The 21,379-nt window shown below is 38.0% G+C and overlaps 1 protein-coding gene across 1 annotated transcript in view; it reads left to right on the top strand.

Moving 5' to 3' along the window:
• brinp2 (bone morphogenetic protein/retinoic acid inducible neural-specific 2) overlaps positions 1 to 21,379 on the top strand; it is a 207,182-nt gene that overhangs the window by 124,235 nt on the left and 61,568 nt on the right. Inside the window, exon 3 of the mRNA XM_034196280.1 lies at positions 18,165 to 18,355. Coding sequence (XP_034052171.1) covers positions 18,165 to 18,355 — 191 coding nt within the window. The remainder of the gene's footprint in view (positions 1 to 18,164; positions 18,356 to 21,379) is intronic.

Here is a 21,379-nt window from a genome sequence, read left to right as displayed (position 1 = left end):
GTCAAAGAAGATTACTTTAGATACAACACTGGGATGGGATGGAAATCCAGGCAATATTTTTCTCTTTTTTCATCATCAAAAGATTAGGTTTTCTGAATAAAACACTACTACATAACCCATCTACACACACACACACACACACACACACACACACACACACACACACCACACACACACACACACACACACACACACACACACACACACACACACACACACACACACACACACACACACACACACACCACACACACACACACACACACACACACACACACACACACACACACACACACACCTTCTGTTTACTTCATTATGCCACATGAACACACCATGACATTTTAAATTAGAGCTTGTTTGTCCTAATTTCTTGGTATTTTAACTTGTTTTTACAATTTCAATATTTCAGAAGATGGTACACTATAAACACTATATGTATATATTCTTATTGTGAATTTCCCATAATAACTTGTACAGTCCCTTCATGCACAACACATTAGGTATTTTATTTTTGCCGTCCCTTGTAATGTAGAATCCAGAACTTCTGGAATTAACTCTTATCTGCTATTTCTGAGTTGAACCTTAGATAATTTGATTGCACCAGAGTTCAACAACACATAAACCAGAGACCTACTCTTGGGTCCAAACAGCCTTAGGTCACTTGAATATTTTTTATTTGAAAACTCATCACATGGCGAAATGGTGAAATGTTGGCAGCATAAGGCGTCAGGCTACAGAGGGCAGCTGCAGCTAACTGACTTAATAAACAGCCTGCTGATTGCTGATTGGCACCATGCAGTGGGTGGAAGAGTTTGGGAAAGCAGTTTGAACCAGAGGGGAGCTCCCTCATGAATTTTAAATTGAGGGAAGCACGAACACATGTAGATAGATGGAAGCCAAGAGGCGGAGCTGCGATGAAGTAATGACTCTCCCTGATTTAACTTGTGCTAAGATCCATTTATCTGATTTATAAATTTCAAACTCTTGCCAGTGGACAGAAATGCTATATTCCCTCAGTTATTTATAAGACGTACATGTCGTCTGGTATATCTATCTCTAACATAGTGTAAGGCTTTAATAAAATCCATTAGTAGTACTGTCCATATTTGTTGGATAAACATCTTGTAATGATCAATCGTTACACGTCTCTTGCAGTACTTCAGGCTGGTTTCACTTGCTTTTTCTGAATTTGTTCTGCAGATGTCCCGTGGAAGACCAGGTTATCAAATGTGTTTGATCAAAACACACACGCTCGTGGGTAGAATTTCCAAAATCTGAAAAATTCCAACCTACAATACTGAAAAATAAGTGGTTCAACAATTTGCTGCACACAGCTAGGTGTTTCTTTCAGTGAGGATAACATAATAGATACAGCCAGAGGCTCTATAGACTATATCGTTTTATGACATCAAATGGAGCCATGGGCATAATGTGTGAGTATATGGTCCATTAATCGATACAATTAATTCCCCTTTATTCCAACACCCTTGCTGAAACAATGCACTTCATCAAACTCAAACTCAATTTTGATCTGAACTACATAATGTCAAATTGTGTGAGTGTATCTTGCATTGTTGTGAAGCTATCACAGTGACAGATTATTTTGAAACCTCCATTGTGATGGTAGGTGCACATACTGCCATGATGACACACACAGAATCATAAGGGAAAAACAATAGCAGCTTTGTTGCTAGTAAAAACCAAAACACTTCGTGGACGAGGTTTATCTTTTATTGTCCATACTTGTCTCAACAAATGAGTTTCTCTCCACTCATCACTGCACAAAGGACCCGGACAGAAAAAGGTTTTGGAGCGGTCCATTTGAGAAAGCCAATGTTCTAGTCTCGTTCCCAAATGTCAAAACTGACCATCTGTGCTTTGTGGAGACTCTTAGGAGGCGGATGATTAGCACATGTTGAGCCTGTACACATCATTAACCATTTTAGTCTTAGTAAAATATGTTCACTCACCAGTTTCAATTCACCTGTCTCTCGTCCATTCCCTTCTTTTTTAAGGCCTCAAATACAGCAACATTTCCCCCTATTTTCTTCACTCACAAGCATTTTGAATACGCAACATAACATTTCACAGATAATGAGTCTGCCTTGAACAAATATACTTTGGCACTGTTTGGTTGAGCAGAATTAGAATTTATCTTCTGTTTTTTTCAATCATGGTGCAGTCTTAGCCAGTTTAGTAACATGGCACTGCGATCAATGTAACCACTGGCAACCATAATCATGGCAAACCTAGCTATACTGGTTCATTGGCATCATCTGTTATATTGTTATACAAACAGGTTAATCTGTGCTGTATCTTGAGGCAGAATGACTCATGATCTGACAAACAGCAAGATATATCGAGAAAAGAGTCATGTCAAGATTCCACTTCCATCAGGTTTCACATCCTGTCTTAGTTTGTGTTGTAATGTTTAGTAATTGTGCCAAAGAAAAAAGCAATAATGATTTCTGCACAATTAATCTGGAACACAGCCCATGATTGGGTCAGAGACTAATCTACATTGTTCTTATTCTCTACCCTTGAACCGTCAGTATATGCTTTCACTGTCCACAAATAAATGTCTCCCAATTCCCTTTTATGTACCTTCTTAACTTATTACTGACATCATGATTTTGCTAAATATTGTTTCTCTGGATGGAATAAACTCTCTGGTTTAGATGCCAAAACGGCTTACTTAGTAAGTGACTGTGAAGAAACAGACTAAAGAGTTTCCAAACAATGGAATATGGAGGTCACGGAAAGGCTGAATGTGCGTTGAAATGTTACCTAGGTTAGAGAGAGAGAAAAAATAAAGATGGGGATGTAAGAAAGACATTTAAAAAAATAAAAAAGACAGCAAGATATGGAAATAACAATACAAATATACGTGTGAGAAACAAAGCAAATAGGATTAAGGAGGACAATGTTGTTCTTTGGAAAAAGGGCTGGAGTGTCCGTGTGTGTGTGTTTGTTTGTAGCCTTTATTTATCCAGGTAAAAATCCCATTGAGATCAACGATCTCTTTTACAAGGGAGACCTGCTATATTATGTGTGTGTGTGTATGTGCTATGTGTGTGTGTGTGTGTGCGTGTGTGTTATGTGCATGTGTGTTCTTGTTTGTCTTCTCTTCAGTGTGAGAATAGAAGACAAATGGACCATATGGATAAGAGCTGACGGTGGCCAGGTTGTGCTAAGAACCAGTTAGTTATACCACATTGTGTTGTTTGGCAGGAAGCCTAATGTTTCGCACACTGCTGGAAAACGAATGGAAGCAAGCAAACTGCCACAGCTCAGACTTTTAAAGGCTTCTAGGATGCTGCAAGGTGCATTTTCTGGCACAGATGATTCCTCTAGAACTGCAGAGCAATGACTGCATGCAAATGCAATATGATAATGTAATTAGATAAAAATGCTATGTAGACATGCCAAAGCAACTATAGATGCTTTTGAAATGTGGTCAGTGTTGATTTTTGGAGATGCAATAGGCGCATTCACACCACAGTACTTTTCCCACAAAGTTCATGAGAACTTAGTTCATGAGAACTCTTTAGTTCTCATGAACTAAGTACAGATCGCGTTCACACCGGAATAAGTACCTGGGGGAGGATTAGGCAAATGAAGCCACTGACGTCACTTCTTCTTCTTCTGCTTTGGGTTTACTGGCAGGCCGCAAACAACTTCACGGACATAGGAACCTTTTTCTCCCACGAAAGTCCCTGCTCTCTAGCAGGGACGGAAAAGGGGGTGAAAAGGTTCTCATGAACTCATTTTAGTTCCGGCTCTTTTTGGTGTGAACGCAACATTTCGGAACTATATCGGAACTAAAGTGGGAAAAGTACTGCGGTGTGAACGCGCCTAATGGGCTCCATTTGAGTTCCAAACATTCAAATGTAACCAGAGTAGGAAATGCATTAATTCGAGGTATTAAAATATATACAAAAACTTTTACTTTAACCGTAATGTTAACAATATATATGCATTATTCTTTACAATAAAATAATATTGAGTAATTGAGCTTTAATCAGCTTTAGAACTTTGACTATACTGAATATCATTTATTTATTTTTCTGTAAGTATAATCAAAAACAAACTGATCTTGCTCTAAACCTGGTTGGTTGTTTTACACAATGTATTGCAGTAAGCACTGTGTCAAATTGGAAGTAATACAAGAGTGGTTGCCTCCTAATAGAAGGGCATTGTGTTCATCAGCACTTCCATCTCCTGCCTCTAATAGCTATCATATACCGAGTCTTTTGGAGGCTCAGGAGCAGCTGACAATCTTCACCCCATACTATTGCACCGGAATTGGATTGTAATTGGTCCTCATGCCGACATGCGTGCACTATAGTGTGTGCACTATGTGAATGTGCTAGTGAATTGGCATCACTCCAGGACATAGTAAACAGCTCACAGCAATAATAAGGGGCACCGGATCTGTATATTAACACATACTGATTCAATTATTTCATCCCAGCTGGAACAAAAAATACACAAACAAACAAAATTATTTTGATTCTGCAGATTTACTGTGGAGAAATGCCTCCAGGCCAATTACAGTATAGGACATATAAAAACTCACATTTGTATACCTGCTACTGGTGAACCCTCTCTTTTCATTTAGCAGAAGTCAATTTGAATTATATTTCTGGGGTTCAGTCTCAATTCAGTAAGTGGACAGTGGGTCAGATTTGGGGGGGCCGAACGATTCATGGTGTCTCTAACAATGCCATATGTCATTTGGGTGTAATTGTCCCTATTACAAAATAAGAGAAACAGACTTCTCTCTGTTTAGCTTTTGATAGCAGGCTGAATTATTTCAATTTCTGATGAGGCCATTTTGTTTTCCTGACAGGCTATGTTTAAGAGAGGCACAAGTGTAATGAAAATATTGCGGGTGTGAATATGATGCAGCATTGAGACCCAATTTAGGCAATACAAACCAATTAACTAATATGGCTTTCTTTTGTTGATATTTTTCAAAATGTTTAAGTATAATACAATTTAGCTTTGACAGTTTTGGATTATTCTGGGTGGAGCCATTTAGGGTTTATTGGGAATATATATTTTTTAAAGGCTCTCACAACCAACCCCCTGAAATATCATGTAAACAAGGATATTGACTTCCTAGCCGAACAACTACAATGCATTATCTAAACATCTCCACACCACAGGACCCACTGCCAAAATAGTCTTTGTTCAGGCTTTATGTTTTGTTATCAGCACAGGTACACATGTCAAAAGGTTTTTGAATACGTTCAAATACATTTCCACTGTTAGTTTCCCCTACAATACCAACAATGATTATTTTAGACTCAGTAATACATGTGCCTCATTTGGTGTGTGTGTGTGTGGGGGGGGGGCTAGTTAAGTGTTCAGATTTAATTTGTTTTACAACCTAATACCATTGATAAACATATATTACAAAACATTATAGAGGAGTTCTTACAAAATCTGGCCTTTTCAACCTTTGAGTGAGGTCTAAATATACGATTTTAAAATAAGAGAATACAGATAGAGGTAGTAGTTTTTCGTGACACCCCTAAAGGGACATAGAAAGGGATGGAGGAGCTGAGAGCTACTTCCAAAATGTAGCCCATTGAGTGTGTAACTAGTCCATTGTTTAAGCTATTGCTAAACCAAAGACATAAGACATATTGAAACTAGGGCTAATTAACTGTGTAATAACTCTACATTTTTTAATAAAAGATTTCCTACAATTTACCGTTTATAACCAAGCTGTAGTGGATTCATTTAATCTCCGTGCAAAGTTTAAAAACGTTCTTGCCATGTGATTTGGGGATACCTATGCACATCAATAAGTAATCTACCCTTGCACTAGGAGATATGAATAATGCAACCATACATATAGCTGTGGCTCTTTCGGAAATGTGTCACTGAAAAGAGAATCACCACACAGTGACAGACAGAGTGGATCTTAACAAATTAGTACTGGCAGGGAGCTTTTTATATAAAAAACACCCAAGATATGTAATCTTAGTTTCTTTCAGAACAATTATTCAGCCAGAGAAACAATCAAGTTTATGCCTTCTCATTACAAATTAATTAATTTTAATGCAGACAGAGATTGCTCATACTGAAGTGATAGAACTCATCTATCTTTAGAGGACTGGAGGAGTGAAATATCAATAAACCCACTTTTTTAATTTTTGAAGGGAAATGACACACACACACACACACACACACACACACACACACACACACACACACACACACACACACACACACACACACACACACACACACACGCACACACACACACACACACACACACACACACACACACACACACACACACACACACACACACACACACACCACACACACACACACACACACACACACACACACACACACACACACACACACACACACACACACACTGTACAGGGAGATTGCTTGGCTACAGCACGCTTCCCAAAATAGCTAAGTGAAATTTAAAAGGGGAAAGTGTTCAGCTCCTTGATTTCTCCAGCATGATACTAATTCAGGCAGGCAGGTAGGTTGTCAGATGCAGAGCACGTCACGCATCCTCTGGGTAAATTTGTTTTTTTGTTTAAGTCCCCCTCTGCAATACGTGTTCAAAAAGCCTCTCCTACAAAAACACTGAAATGAGCTTGGCACAATTGATTCAACGCACTGCCAAGCTTATATTGTTTCAATTCGGAGCTACAAATGAAGCTAGTGTATGCCATTACATTGCTGCACTCTTTCTATGAAATTCTTTAGAAAAACACAATCAAGAAAAACCTGGTTTAAGTGTGTCAAGGTTCTTTCTTTAGATAAAACCATTATTCCTATAAACAACATGTATTGTTCGACAAAGATAAACAATAGAGATTGTTTTGGGTAGACAATGATTCTATATAAACCAAAAAAACATCAATTTGCCTTGCTTTAGTTCTGTGTTCATATGCTTAACCTAAAAAAATATGCCATACCTAGAAAGGTCTTTTGTACTTCACAATGTAGATATTTGACCAGGATCGATTTAAAGTGTTAGAAAGTGAATGAAAATATGTTTTTTAAATATAATCTGGAATTAGCTAATTGCAAAACCGAGACACTCATTTTAGAGACATATTTTAGTTAGTTGGTTGTGTTTAAACCAAGTGCCACAAACTGCAGTTTAACATTTGTCCACTTGAGGCTGGCTTCAGTATGTAGACAATCTTCTTAGACCCCATGGGGTGTCACCTATTACAAACATGGTAATGGGGTGGAGTTAATGTTAATGGTAATTGAGTTATATACCACATATACTAAACATTAACTGCCCAGAACAAAATATTCCCGCTCCAGATTGCTGCAATAATGTCAAATCTCAGCAGTGTCATTGACATATCATATACCCTGTGCTGTATTGGGCCAACAACATTTATCTGAAGCATGACGAATTTTAAAAAATAGCTGACAGAGACGCTCAACCTAGATATGCCAGCCTTGTAAACTGGCAGGTGATACCTTCTACAGATTCAGGACACACCGTGCAAATGTAACATTAGCACACATTAAATTGGTTTGACATCCCCTCCGTGAAATAATAAATAAACTCAAAACCTGCATACTTGAAACTTACTATAGGAACTTTACTGCTTACCTTAAATATTGAATCAGTCAAAAAGTCAAATAATCTGTAGCTTTCCATATACCAGCTTCCATTAGGAGTCATAATTGGGATCAGCGTTTGGGGTCCCTTGCAGTTAGCTTCCAGTTTAATTCCTTTCAGAAGATGTATAATGATTCTGGTGGGAGCCGCTCAGACATCATTAAAAAAATCATGCAGTGGCTTCCACCCTCCAAGCTGGGTGGAGGGTCTATTTCTAGTGGGCACCCAAAAGACAGGAGTGAGTTTTAATGAACTCCCTGGACAAGAGATTTGACTCCCTGGCAGACAAGTGAAACATTGCAGAACTCTTGACCTTCTTTGATTTAGACTATTTTAGAGTAATGGTTAAGTGTTTGACGTTTTAAAGTCAGACATTACTTGGCAACCATATTTGTGAACATGAAAAGTAATGGATATGTCAGTCCAATGCTAGGAATATATGTAACTTGGAATTCACAGACTTAACAATCAGTCTGCTGTGTAATCAGCTAACATATTTGTATAAAGCCATCAAGCTCCAAAAAAGACATCCTCTTAAAAAGATGTTCCCATGATTGTTTTTGTCTTGTTTTGGATGTGACAGATGTTAAGTATATAGAAATAGGTCAAACACTGTGTGCAGAATTATTAGGCAAGTGAGGCAAATCTTCGGGTTGAAGACGGACCCAAAATCAACTCCCAAACCTACTGCAAGTTTTTAGAAGACACTTTCATCGAGCAGTGGTACAGGCAAAACTCTGCATCTTTTAATAAGACAATGATTTGTATGCAGGACAATGCTCCATCGCATTCATCAAAGTTCTCCAAAGCGTGGTTAGCCAGTAAAGGCCTTAAAATGAAAGAATAATGACATGGCCCCCTTCCTCCCCTGACCTAAACCCTATTGAGAACTTGTGGGCCCTTTTTAAATGGGAGATTTACAGTGAAACTGACAGACTCCATGAATGGAAGGCTTGTGACTGTCATTGAAAAGAAGGGTGGCTGTATTGGTCACTGATTTTTTGGGGGAAATACAGATGTTTATTTATATATTTTGAGTTGTTTGTTTATTATTCTCACTTTGACAGATGGAAATAAGCAAGTGAGATTAGAAATGTTTCGTTGTTTCCTTTAGTTGCATAATAATTATGCATACCAATAGTTGCGCAATAATTCTGCACACATAGATTATCTCCTAAGAAAGCACTTTAACTTTCGTATATATTTAGGTTTGAGGTTTATTAACATTTTGGATTTACCGAAAGCACTGTAGTTGTTCAATAATGAAATGAATTCTCAAACATAATACTTATAATTGTGCACACAGTGTATACTGTACGTGTGTCAAAGGGAAGAAGAATGAAGGCATCCATTTTGATTTTGATGGCATCTAAACATATGAATTTTACCAAGGTCAGCCTGACCTCTTTCAAGTCCCAGAAGGGGGTCCCTGCAAACTGTCTCCTGACAACTTGCTCTCCTCCACATGCTTTACAGTTTCAGATTATTTCCTGTATCGTTCCAGACACCCACTGGTTTCCTTTGTTTTCATCACAGCATAAAAGCAATTAGCATTTGCTTAAAACGTCAACTATATGTCATGCCATAATGACTATTCATTTTGTTTGCAAGTTTTAGAGCCCTATAACTATACACATGGGGTGTCAATTATACTTTTATATTTAGTAAGCGTTTAATTTGTTTTCCAAGCTGCCATTGGTTCCTATTTATTTTCACAAGGTGCTCAAATGAGTCAACAGAAACTTGGAACTTTCTTAAGTTCTGCAATCCATCATAATCAACAGCAAGTCTGCACTGATTTTTCACTAAAGTTAGTGAATAGAGTCACTTACTAATTGTATTTTTAGTTCCCTTTCTGCTGCAGTAACCAGGTTCCCATGAGCTTGACATAAACACTTCCAATGGAGGATTGGTTGTAAGCATTATAGCACAGTTTTATTGAAGAATGTTAAAGGTTGTGCACTCCACACACCTCCTAGAAACAGACAGAAACAGTACGTGGGCAACTTATTATTAACAGGTTAGACTGTACCACTGGCATTCAGGTGAAACTGCTCATTATAAAGTTTCACCTCACTTTTAACACCCTATCCATTATGACTCAAAGCGTAGAACAAATAGGCTTGTGGCGCACTGTGGGGTAGGGAAAGTGAAAAAACTTGCAATGTTCTTTCTGCTCAACTTGTCTCTCTCTCTGTCTACTACCAGTTTTTTAAGCATTATCAAAATGAAATGTGATGATAATGCTCATTTAAAAAGTTCAGATCTCAAGACGGTTGCTGGGAGAAGTATCTTGACTAGGATTACTTCTTTGTTCAGAATTGCCACCTACAAGTGTGGAGGCAAAAGTACACTCAGTACGTCATTTTTAAATGACTTAAAAGGCATCTGTCATCTGTTTGGCATTGTGGACAAATCTGTAAAAAACTGTAGTGATTAACAGAAAGAGAAAAAAATAGAATGATTTTGCTATAGTCATAAAATAAATATGCTAAGAGTTGGGAAAAGACTACCAATTAGAATATTTTATATAAAGTACTTTTTGTATTTGCTATTTATAATAACAATAATGGTAGTAAAGGTAATAATAACAACAACAATATGAATATAATAATAACAATAAGGATAATATTAACAATGGTAATAATGATGCTAATAATAATAATATCAAAATAACAAGATGTGGCAAGATTTTCTTTGTTTTGCATAACTTAAAATCTTATAAAAGCATATTAAAAAGTGTCTCTGTAGGTCTCAGATCTCCATTGTATAACCTAGAACATGCAACAACGAAGATGTGATTGTGAGTATACAGGCAATAAGTACATTTTGTTTATACTGTAGCTTTGAATATTTTTGAAGAAACAAAGAATCAAACTAAAGATATTCTGCTGCAATGTAAACAAAGGTTACAGTTTAAATGTGTGCAAATAAATATAGCAACATTATACAATCAACTGTAATGACATAAGGCAACATGAAACTCAGTGCTTCCATAGGTACAGAACCTTTTATCCCACTCCACTGTGGGCAGAGAAAGCACTTTTTTGGAGGATTCCCTCTCAGCTGCACCGATGTGAAGTGTTTGATATATGTATTCGCCCTCTGAGCAGTCCATTGCTCTCTCCGAGTCTGACAGCTAATAACATCCAGGTGTTATGTGCCAACATATGTTCCAGAAGGAACATCCTATGGACAATTTCTGCATAGGCGGAGTTTTCTTTTATTGTTTTTTGAAAAAAAAAAGAAAGATCCCTCTGCTTCAGCGATACCAAGCTGCAGGTGCAATCAGTGCAGTGCTTAAACCTTTTAATTAACTCCATCTATCATCATTAGCCAGATAGTCACCAGTCCAACAGTCTCACCGTTAACTCTTTGTGAGCAAAGCGAGGAGAAAAGTAAATGATGCACTGCTCTTCTTTGCGTTTCGGCCCGTCGCCGACAGCTCCCCTTCCCCCTGCTCAGTCAGTGTGGACCGAAACACATCAGTCTAAATCAGCTCCACTTAATCAGTGTGAAACCACTGGTCTCCATGCTGGACTAAATACTAAGCTAAAACTAAAGCCTGCTGATGCATGTGATAGCATGCAGACTAATTGTTATAGTTTGCCGCATTCAAATGAGATTGACCTTTTGGTGGGGATATTTGTCATGTAACTGCTGCTGGAATTAGAACAGCTATATTTGTTCCAGGCATTGCAGATTAAATGACTTTGGCCATGTTGTTTAATTTAAAGTTAAATAAGCCATTAAATGTCATTTCAGAACACATTTTTTGAGGTTGTTTATCATTCTGCTGGCTTTGTACAGACTGCTGGCTTTGTACAGACCAAACATATGACACACATAGAATTGAAGGAGTGAATATGCACCACTGAGAAGTAGGAGAGATAAATTAGGATGAGATATTGAGTCAAAATGATGAAATGTTGGACTTTTAGAACAATTTGAGACAAATAGGCCTTATCATTTACCAGTCTATATAGATATACACAAACTAGTAGGTTGTATCATTGAACACAGTTGATCACCAAAAGAGAAAATACAAGAAGATTCCACTAATCTGCAGTGACCGTAGTAATGACATGCATAGTAAAACATGGTGTCTTTGAGTTATCAACCTTATTTTTACCTTTATAGTTTTTTTTTTCAACCCAAACCACCTTTTTTATGAACCCAACAATGAACTGATGTTGTTTTAAGCCAGTGGTTCTCAAACTTTTTCTGTCAGGCCCCCCCTTTGGAGAAAAAAAAAAGTCGGGCCCCCCCAACACAAATAGTCAGGCTCAGTGGCGGCGCCAGAGATTTATTTTGGGGGTTCTGTGGGGTAGCTTGACGTTTCATAGAGGGTGCTCAAACATTTAGGGTTTCCCATTAATGTACCGGTCGCTACAGCGGAATGTTCTACTGCAACACTCCACACGCATATACACTATGTACCCGCGACTGTTACAATGAAGGCTCGATAATCAGCTCACGGCATATAGGTGTAAGCAGGGGTAAAGTGCTATTTTTATAGGTGGTGTGTGGACCTCACATAGGGGGGTCCGGGGGCAAGCTCCCCCGCGAAGATATTTTTTTCAATCTTGAAGTTAAAAGCATCAATCTGGTGCACTTTGAGAGCAACATGAAGAGATCTATGGATACCTCTCTCAACACCCAGATGAAACAGAACTGTGAACAGATTTACTTTTTCTTTATGGATATTTTACAAATCACTCCCCTTTTAAACTTTATTGTTGTTTTAGTGTCATATAGTATTTCATACCTGTTTTTCATTTATTCTCTTATTTTTTTAAAACAATAATGATCATATAAACGTGTGCCTCGGAAATAATTGTTTACATTAATGGTGACCAAAACGTTTGAGATCCACTGAGAGAGTCCTTTAGCTCACTGAGTCTCTCAGTCTGACAGGAGAGGACTCTCCTCCACTTTGTTGTTGAAAAGACTCCTTATATCCGTTAGCATAGCTCGCTAGCACCAGAAGCTAACAACAACGATCTCCGGTACCGGTGCGCTCTCTCTCTCGCGCACACAAAATGGCTCGTTCCACACACACAGAGCCGAGCTTTAATGAAACACAGAGACCCAGACGTAATAGTACTGCATCATATTATTTTCGAATCAATAATTTTTCAAATTATGATTTTTTTTTTAATCTTTTTTTTTTTTTTATAACAATTTTTACATTGCCGGTTGCTAACCATCAACATGGGTATGGAGTGGATGGGGGTGCTGATGGTGTTTTTCTTCGAATTTTTCTAAATGACCACAACCATCAAAGTGATATTGTGCAGTTTCATATCCAGTGTTAATTTCCATTTGCATGGTTCTTGTCAATCTGAGGTTAATACCACTGCTCCTACAAGTGGTAGAAGCAGTGCCCTTGAAACCAGTATCCTATCAGCATTGAGTAAGGGCTACCACATTGATGTAGATACTGTATACCCATTACCTTACTCCTAATACTATGAAAACAGTTCACAAATGTTTTTAATGTTGTACAAGATGTTGTCATGCACTTCTTCACTAGATAAACAGTAATACAAATACAATATTTGAATTTGTTTATCTGGATTAGATCTTTTATCAGTATAGTAGAAACTGAAATTGTCATTTTATGATTTCCACGTCATTTCACAACAGTTTGCCGCTAAGAACAGTCAGAAAACCTGGTTTCACTGAAACAGTGTCAAGGAAAAATGAACAGGACAATCTTCACCAAGGTGGTATTTCTTGCAGTGCAATAGAATTGGCTAGTAATAGACTATAGATAGTAATCATTGTCCTGCTATTGGGTCCAAACTACTGTAATGTGAAGGCAGGCAGTTTGAAAAACAAGCAGGTAGCAATCATCATGAATTAGGGTCGGTGTGAAGGATAAAGCATTGAGCGCAAACATTACAGAGCTTTGCTACGCTCATGCACTGAAACTGAGGGATAATAAATCTATCTGTTTGTATAGTGTACTTAGATTGGCTGTAATAAAAGGGTATACTGCAGGAAAGTTAAATACAAGTGCATGGAACTGTAGATGGAGTAGGTGCCCCTGAAACACATCTCAGTTATTATTCATATGACATGTGTGGGTGTTTAGAGGGTATTCATAAGATGGCAATGTCTGCTTTCCATTGCCTTCCATATGACTGACTCATTAAAGTATGCACTAAAGATCAACTAAAATGAACTACAAATAGAATATAGGCCTACTGTTGAACTGTTTCATCAAATGATTATGCAAATATTTGATAAGTTCCATAAGCAAGGGGTGACTACACTGTTTGCAAAATAAGTCCAATTGTTTAGAAGTCCATGAGAAAGTGTACCCAATTTTTACTTGATTTTTTACTTTTGTTAACATTGTCTTAATACTTTCATGGTCTCAGTCGCCATCTTAAATACAGCATGATGTTCACTGTAAATGATAGTTAAATTAAGAGTAAAATAGACAGTAAAACAGGATTTTTTTATGGTGTGGCTACCGTGTGATTTAAAGGTGACTTTTAGGGTGTTTTCCAGTCTGTGTGTTGTCTGTGTTTTTGTCTTAGGCTAACTTTTAGGCTGCAGCCACACGAGGACGATAACGGTCGTATCTGCTACAGTTCTCTATCAGATAGACGGTTCTGCCACACGAGGCCGACATGGAAACGCATAAAACGATAACGATAACGCTAACGGGTCCCAAGGTGGGTAGATCTGCGAACTAAACGCTCTGGGGGGGGCAAACGGCTCCGTGTTTACGCCTATACGATCATTTCCTGGTAACGATGACGCAATAGCCCCAGTGTTTCGAGCCAGGTCCCGGTATCTCGCAGGACAGTGCACCCAGCAGGAGCTTCCAGCTAGATTTGATCGATATGGACATAAACGCGAGTGAAGTCTAAGTAATCGGACAGGAGAGGAGACACGCAGCTCTGCATGATCACCTGCAGCTCCGCCCACTGTGATGGAGTGAAGAGCGGAACAAAACACACACTTCAAGTTAGATCATCACCCTTAGCTATTTTAATTACCTCTCAAACTACATAAACTAGTTATAAATATGTTTATTTTTACTGTCGGGTCACTCATTACTGGATCAGCCAGCTTTATGAGACCACGGATACTGACGGGCTGTGAGGAGAGGGGGAGGAAAAGAGAGGCTCCTTCCTCCGTGTATTATTCTTATATTATTATATAGAGTCGTTATTCATTTGTTTTAAAGCTCAATAAATAACAAAGAAGACCGGCACTTTTCTAATTTTGTCTGGAAGATTGAAACTTTAACGGACATGTTGATCGGCGAAACCCCACCTCTACTGCTCAATCCAGCGCGGAGAATAAACAGAAGGGCAACCATGGCAACCATGCATGCGCAATAAGTCTTCTTCGCTGCTTTTGGTATATTTTGTGGCGGAAGTACAGCGCCACTTACAGGCCCGGCATATGTACTACAGCGTCTCCATCGCTTTCAAACGGTTCGAACGGACACGTTTCTGGTGCCTGTTACGTGTGGACGGAAGACTGTTTTGATAACGATTTCGGTCCGTTTGCGTTATCATCCTTGTGTGGCTCTAGCCTTAGACTAAGGTTGCCGACAAATGCCTATTTAACATTTGGATGTACCACTCACTCTTCCGAATCACTTCGGAATCAAGATAAACCACATCTCAACAGCCAAATGGCAAAACTCAATGCTTTAAAGTGGTCTTCAGAATCAATGTCATATGGATTACTTCTACATCTTTTGTACACTCTATGGCTACAATTATTTATTATAAGACAAAATGCTAATTAATAAGGCACATATCTTTCTTATGTGTTTACCATTCTGGGAGTTAGGGTTAGTAACTGCATTCAGTAAAAGACTCTCTTTATGGTGCCGGTGTGGGGATTTAGTTTCAAGTACATGACTTATATGATCAAGGGAGATCAGTTTGTATAACAGATCTCCTCGTTTGAAGGGTCATCAAACAACAAACAGTTACACAGCAGTTTATAATACTATGAGACAGGGTTTTATCACAAAGTTATCACAAAGTAAATCATTTTATCCTCTGCCACAGTGATTGCAAGGTAAACAGTTGAATAAGCCGTTTATGTTACAAAGTCATCCCTGAAAGTGCACTCTCAGTATCCTGTGTGTGTGTGTGTGTGTGTGTGTGGGGGGGGGGTTTGTTTAATTCCACAGCACGTATTGAAAACAGTGACCGTTTCACAATGTGTTGTGCCCATCTGAACCTTTGTAATGCTCATGATACGTTCTGACAGCTATAAAATGGGCTGATAACTTTCAGAATGGATGGGAATAAAGACAGGCATTGAACAAGTTGCTGTAGCTTCTCTTGTGTTTTCAGTCTAATTATCTTTTCTAAATATACATGTTTTAATAATCATGCCCTTCAGACTTAGTTTCCCTGTGTTGCCCTGCTTTCATGAAGGAAACACAATGTGGCCAGCATTAATAATAGCTTGTACAATTTGCACTGCATCTGTGTCCGGGCTACAGACATACATTGGTTCATTATGTAAGAATAAACCTCCTAATGAAGCACAAGTTGACTGCATGCTCCTGGGGCCATTCCTTTAGATGAAAGCTTTGTCATGGATTGTACTAAATGGTTACAAATCTGAGCTCTCCTTTGAAGACAAATATGCAACGTAGCAGCTACAAACTAATTACATTGCTGTCTTTACAGGGGTGCAGTCTGAATGACCATATGAGTATTATTAAGGGACTAGGCCTATTGTATGCATGCAAGTGTTTTTATAATGATATTAACAGCACAATACAGTTTAGTTCTGCTGGTAAAAGTAAACTATTGACCTCAAAAAAGTCACTGAAAGAGCAGCGAGTAAAAAATAAGACAATGATACAGTATATGTACCTCCCTCTGTGTATTTTTCGGAGTGTGTGTGTTTGTGTGTGTGTAAGGGAGAGTACTCCGGGGGAAAAGACTGTCACTGCTGATATTTTGTTCAGAGAAAATGCATACATAATGTGCTAATGTTTAACGCTGTTTGTTTTGCCAGCAAATTAATTCAAATGAGGTGGATCGGTACTTTTCTCCTGGTATTTGCATAATGCTCAAATACCTTGGGGTTCCGCTGTGGCTGGAGTAAAGTGATAAAATGATTATCAGCTACTTAAAATTGATGAATTTTCAGGACTCATCTCTCTCTGTTGCTGTGCTGTTGACCAGTTGAATTTAAATGAGTTCTTTGCTTCTGCACGATATTTGTCCGGGGAGCTAAGGACCAGGAACAGTCAGATCTTTATGGATAATGCTGGTGATGGTTTATATATGTGTTTTTGTCATTACCAACACCAAAATTAAATGGGTCCAACAAGTAATGTGACTCACAGCCTGACATATCCCATTTATCTGTATGACAAAGCTGCATTGGCGTGCCACAATGATTGAAACGCTCCTTCATTGCCATTAAGATGGACTATGGAGTTCGTTGTTTTGAGTATTTTGAGGCAGAAACACACACACTGTGCTGCCGCCTCATTACAGCACCATGTTTCCCTAATAAATACAATGTTTACTTGTGTTTGAATTTAAAACTACAGGGCCTAATTGTTCTTGTTAATAACTGAGCCTTAATTAAAGTACTTGAGGACAAAACAATATTAAAACCAACATTTAGTTTGGTTCTAATATTTTCATGGGATTTAATAAGATGAAGACAATTATAGAGTTTGTAATATACATAGAACCATTCCGTCCGTATCTTTTTGAGTTTTGAAGTCCACTTGCAATTAAATACATAGGAAAAATGTTTGATTAATTGCAGTGATTGGGTTAAATGTCTAAAATGATGATACCAATTCGATTTTCGTGATTTAAAAAAAGGGGCGCAGAACCTCTGCCTTTTCATTTTAGTGCCAATGTTAATAGTTCAGAGCAGCCTAAGTCTAAGCTATTTTTGTTTCTGCCGTGTCGCACATAGTTTATTGCAAAAATAGACAATCAAGAGTATCTGCTGATGTTCATATTGACATCTTACCAGAAACATTACACATGTTTCAATTTCAATGGCATTATTCTACTGTCACTGGTATTCTTCTACTTTTCTTTTTGTGCTACCCAATTCCTATAACCACAAGGTTGTAGTATAACATTGTCTTTCTGCTCTGACTATGTAAATGTCCTCTCTGTTGGCCTAACAAATACATTCTGATTCTGATTAACTGTAGAGAAAAATACAGCATTTTGTAAAAACAGTATTACATTTTTTCAATGAATTTACAATAAATGTATAATAAAAGAAAAATAAACATTACATTATTGATGACCATAATCAAATGCAAACTCAATGTAGAAAGATGGGGTATTAGGTAAATGTGATCAGACATGTGTGACAATGTAAGGGGAGTTTATTCTACAGTAATGTGTATGTTGCTTTAAACTTCTGTTATTCTGGCCCGCTTCAGAACCTTTCAGACCTCTTTTGTGTGTGAATGTGTCCATAATGCTGTTAAGCTCTCCTGTTTAAAAGCAATTTGAACTGAGTGAGTATTCACCTTTTTCTGTATTCCTATTTTCAGGGAGTTCAGCCACTGGAAGGTGAACAGCCTGGCAACAGAGAAGAGAGATTTCCTCAAAGCTCCGTTGCCCTTAGCGCCAGAGTTCCTGCGAAACCTGCGGTTACTGGGGCGACGGCCAACCCTGCAGCAAATCAACGAAAACCTCATCAAGAAGTACGGGACGCACTTCCTCGTCTCTGCTACCCTGGGAGGTAAGGAAGTGACACACTCGCCTTTATTCTCGGGTTATGAAATGTCGGGAAATACCAAAAATAGAGACCTACTCATTTTGGTTCTCAGAGGAATTATAGCTTTGCAAGTCGAGTGCTTCAGAAGAGTAGAATCTATTCCTGCTGATATTCTTTTCAAGGAAAAATGTCAAGTGACCTGCAGAATTCATCAGAGGTTGTTTCCCACAGTTATTTCCTTTTCCTCCTTCACTATGATGATCATTGCACGGAGCTACAAGGGCCTTACAAAGCAGATGAGGGATTACATTGACCCGTTTCTCAGCATATGTCTCTGTTTTTATTGGATTTCTTGTTACCCCGATCTCCGAGGAGAGAAGTAACTCACAAAACAGAATCGCAAGGGCTATCGATCGTGTGCGTCCGACAAAACAGGGCTGAGACCTGTGTGACGACCTCATGATGTTGATACACTGCTGATCCTTGTCACCTCATAGCAGCCCAGATATACGAGTGCATTTTTACACTTTGTTGTTTCTTGTAGAAAATTGATAGTGAGTATAAAACACTTCAGCATCCAACATCATTATTACTATCAGAGTTAAAGGACATTTACAAGCCCAGGGACTTGCATTAGTAAAAAACATAATGGGCTTTAGATTAGGATTTTCTTTTTAACTTTCTGTTATAGAGTTGGTTTACATGACCAACATAAAAAACATATTTCTTCATAGGAAGTAGATCAAACCATGCCTTATCGCGTGTCCTGAAAACAAAAGCATGTTAAAAATATGTACCTGAATGAAACGTAAAAGGAAAAAAAGAGAAAAGATCAAATGAATAACATTTATTTAAAATAAATATAGTAGTAATAGGAATAATGAGAGTAATAGAGTGAGGCAACTCCCAACAAACATTCGGATGTTATTTATTTGATGTGTAAGGTTTGCATCCCTCCCCATCTAACTTAGGCTCCTCTTATCACTGGGTTTCTAGACGGTGGCATCAGCATGGGAGACGGAGACAGAGATGAATGCAGCAGCAGACTGATAGTTAGACTCTATATGTAATTAACAGCCTCCACTAAATAGTCTGAGCCAGTCTGCATACTGATGAGGCCGGGGCTGAGCGATTGCACACATCCCCAATCTCATTTTCTCTGTCTTTTGTTCGACCGTGTTCATCTCTTTCTTGCTTGTTATGGCTGACTCTCCAGCCATGGTTACATTGAGCTGTGAAGTCAACTTTGCGGTTTTGAAGTGAATAAATTGACTTCATGACTGACAAAAATAAAAATACTGTCAATAATAAATGTTGTGAAAGCAATGAAACATGTTTGTTAGTGATTGTAGAGACTGCAACAATACAACGTCTGTCCATCCTGCGAGAGCCTCATTGTTCTTTCAAAAGACTCTTTCATTTTTCCCAGTTAATTGGGTATTTCTATTTTTCTTTCCCTTATCCTCAAATGGCTTTTTTTGGGAGTGCCTTGAAATCAATCTCAGCTTCCACTCCCTATAACATAAACAAATTACTGTAGTCTCAGTACATTCTGATTTAAAAATTCAACATGCCTTTGACCGTAATTGATACATTTATATTCATAATTAAATTACTTAAATTCAATGGAATGGGGTAAATATAGTGCAGAGTATAGTAAATAATAAATGGTTACATACTCAACCCCAGCTAAGATTAGAATTGTAATCTCTTTGTGACTCTTGGAATGATGGAAAAAACAAATCAATAGTATACTGACCGAAAAAGGTGTTGGCTAACGTATTAGCATATTACTCTAACCACATATACAATCATTCACAACTCTATAATATAATAATCTAAATTCCCACCAAATGTAGGTAAGGTTGTGCCCCATCCTTGAAGCTAGGAGTGAAAGCCAAAGTTAGCATGCCTAATATTCCAACCCAGTCTCACGGCATTTCGTGTTATAGTCACAACATTTAATCTATTGATTCGTGTTCACCAACACAATTTCCCCTTTTTTTCGTGTCACACAGAACAATTTTAAAAGCAATGTTTCATTTCAAACCTTTATTTGTGCAGGTGAATCCCATTGAGATCATTGATCTCTTTTTCAAGGGTGACCTGCTAGAATGTATTTCTATTAGTAGTGTGTTTCGTGCCTGCAGCACGTCTTTTTGTCCGGTCGGGTCTTGGAAGACCGGAAGCTGTGTGGTTCATAAAAACATTTTCTTACTCAATATCAAGCCACGATTATTGTTTTTATTTTAATTCTATAATGTCTGACTTTTTTGCCATCCGTGAGGAAAATAAATGGGGCTCAGAATACTGAAATATGTATTTTTGTTAAAAAATGTGTTATTCTTTTCTAAATAACACACTGTTATTTACTTAACAATAACACACAATTATCCTTGTTTTTATTTACTTTCGGGTTAATAATGTGGCCTTTTTGGCAGATTAACTAAAGGTGTGCGGCTGCTTTGGTGGGGAAAGATGAGGCTGAACTTACAATGGGGTTTAATGGAGACATGTTGAACGTTTTTGTCACTTCATGCCCTCAAGAGGCATTTTGTTTAATTATTTTGTTTAATCTATTTTTATTTTTCAAGCTACGAGATGTTTACGAGATGTTTTCCTACGTTTCTCATGCCAAACCCCACTGCAGTCAGCATGTGGTTGTGTCCCTGAGACACTTCACCCCAAATTGCTCCTGTGGGGATTGCCCACAGTATTGAGTATGTAAGTCGCTTTGGATAAAAGTGTCTAACAAGTGACATGTAATGTAATGGGTTAGGGTTAGGGTTATAAATGATGTCTCAGGAATGTAGGGTTTGGGAATTATGGCAGGTTTACAGTAAAATAAAATATGAAGGCAAAATGAAATCTGTCCTCCACTCTAGCTGTGACATCACACACTCTAAAATGTGAAGAAGGCCTCTTTACCAAGGTCTGAACAATGTTTAATATCTCTAAAAGTAAGAATCAGATTTAAAAGTTGTGTTACACGAATAATCTCAGAAAGATGTGTAACATATTAAAGTTGGAATGAGGTTTCTGAGTGAA

This window comes from Gymnodraco acuticeps, unplaced genomic scaffold (genome assembly GCF_902827175.1).
Source record: "Gymnodraco acuticeps unplaced genomic scaffold, fGymAcu1.1, whole genome shotgun sequence".
Taxonomy (NCBI): Eukaryota; Metazoa; Chordata; class Actinopteri; order Perciformes; family Bathydraconidae; genus Gymnodraco; species Gymnodraco acuticeps.
Note: the sequence above shows the minus strand (reverse complement) of the source record. Positions and strands in the feature narration are given on the sequence as shown.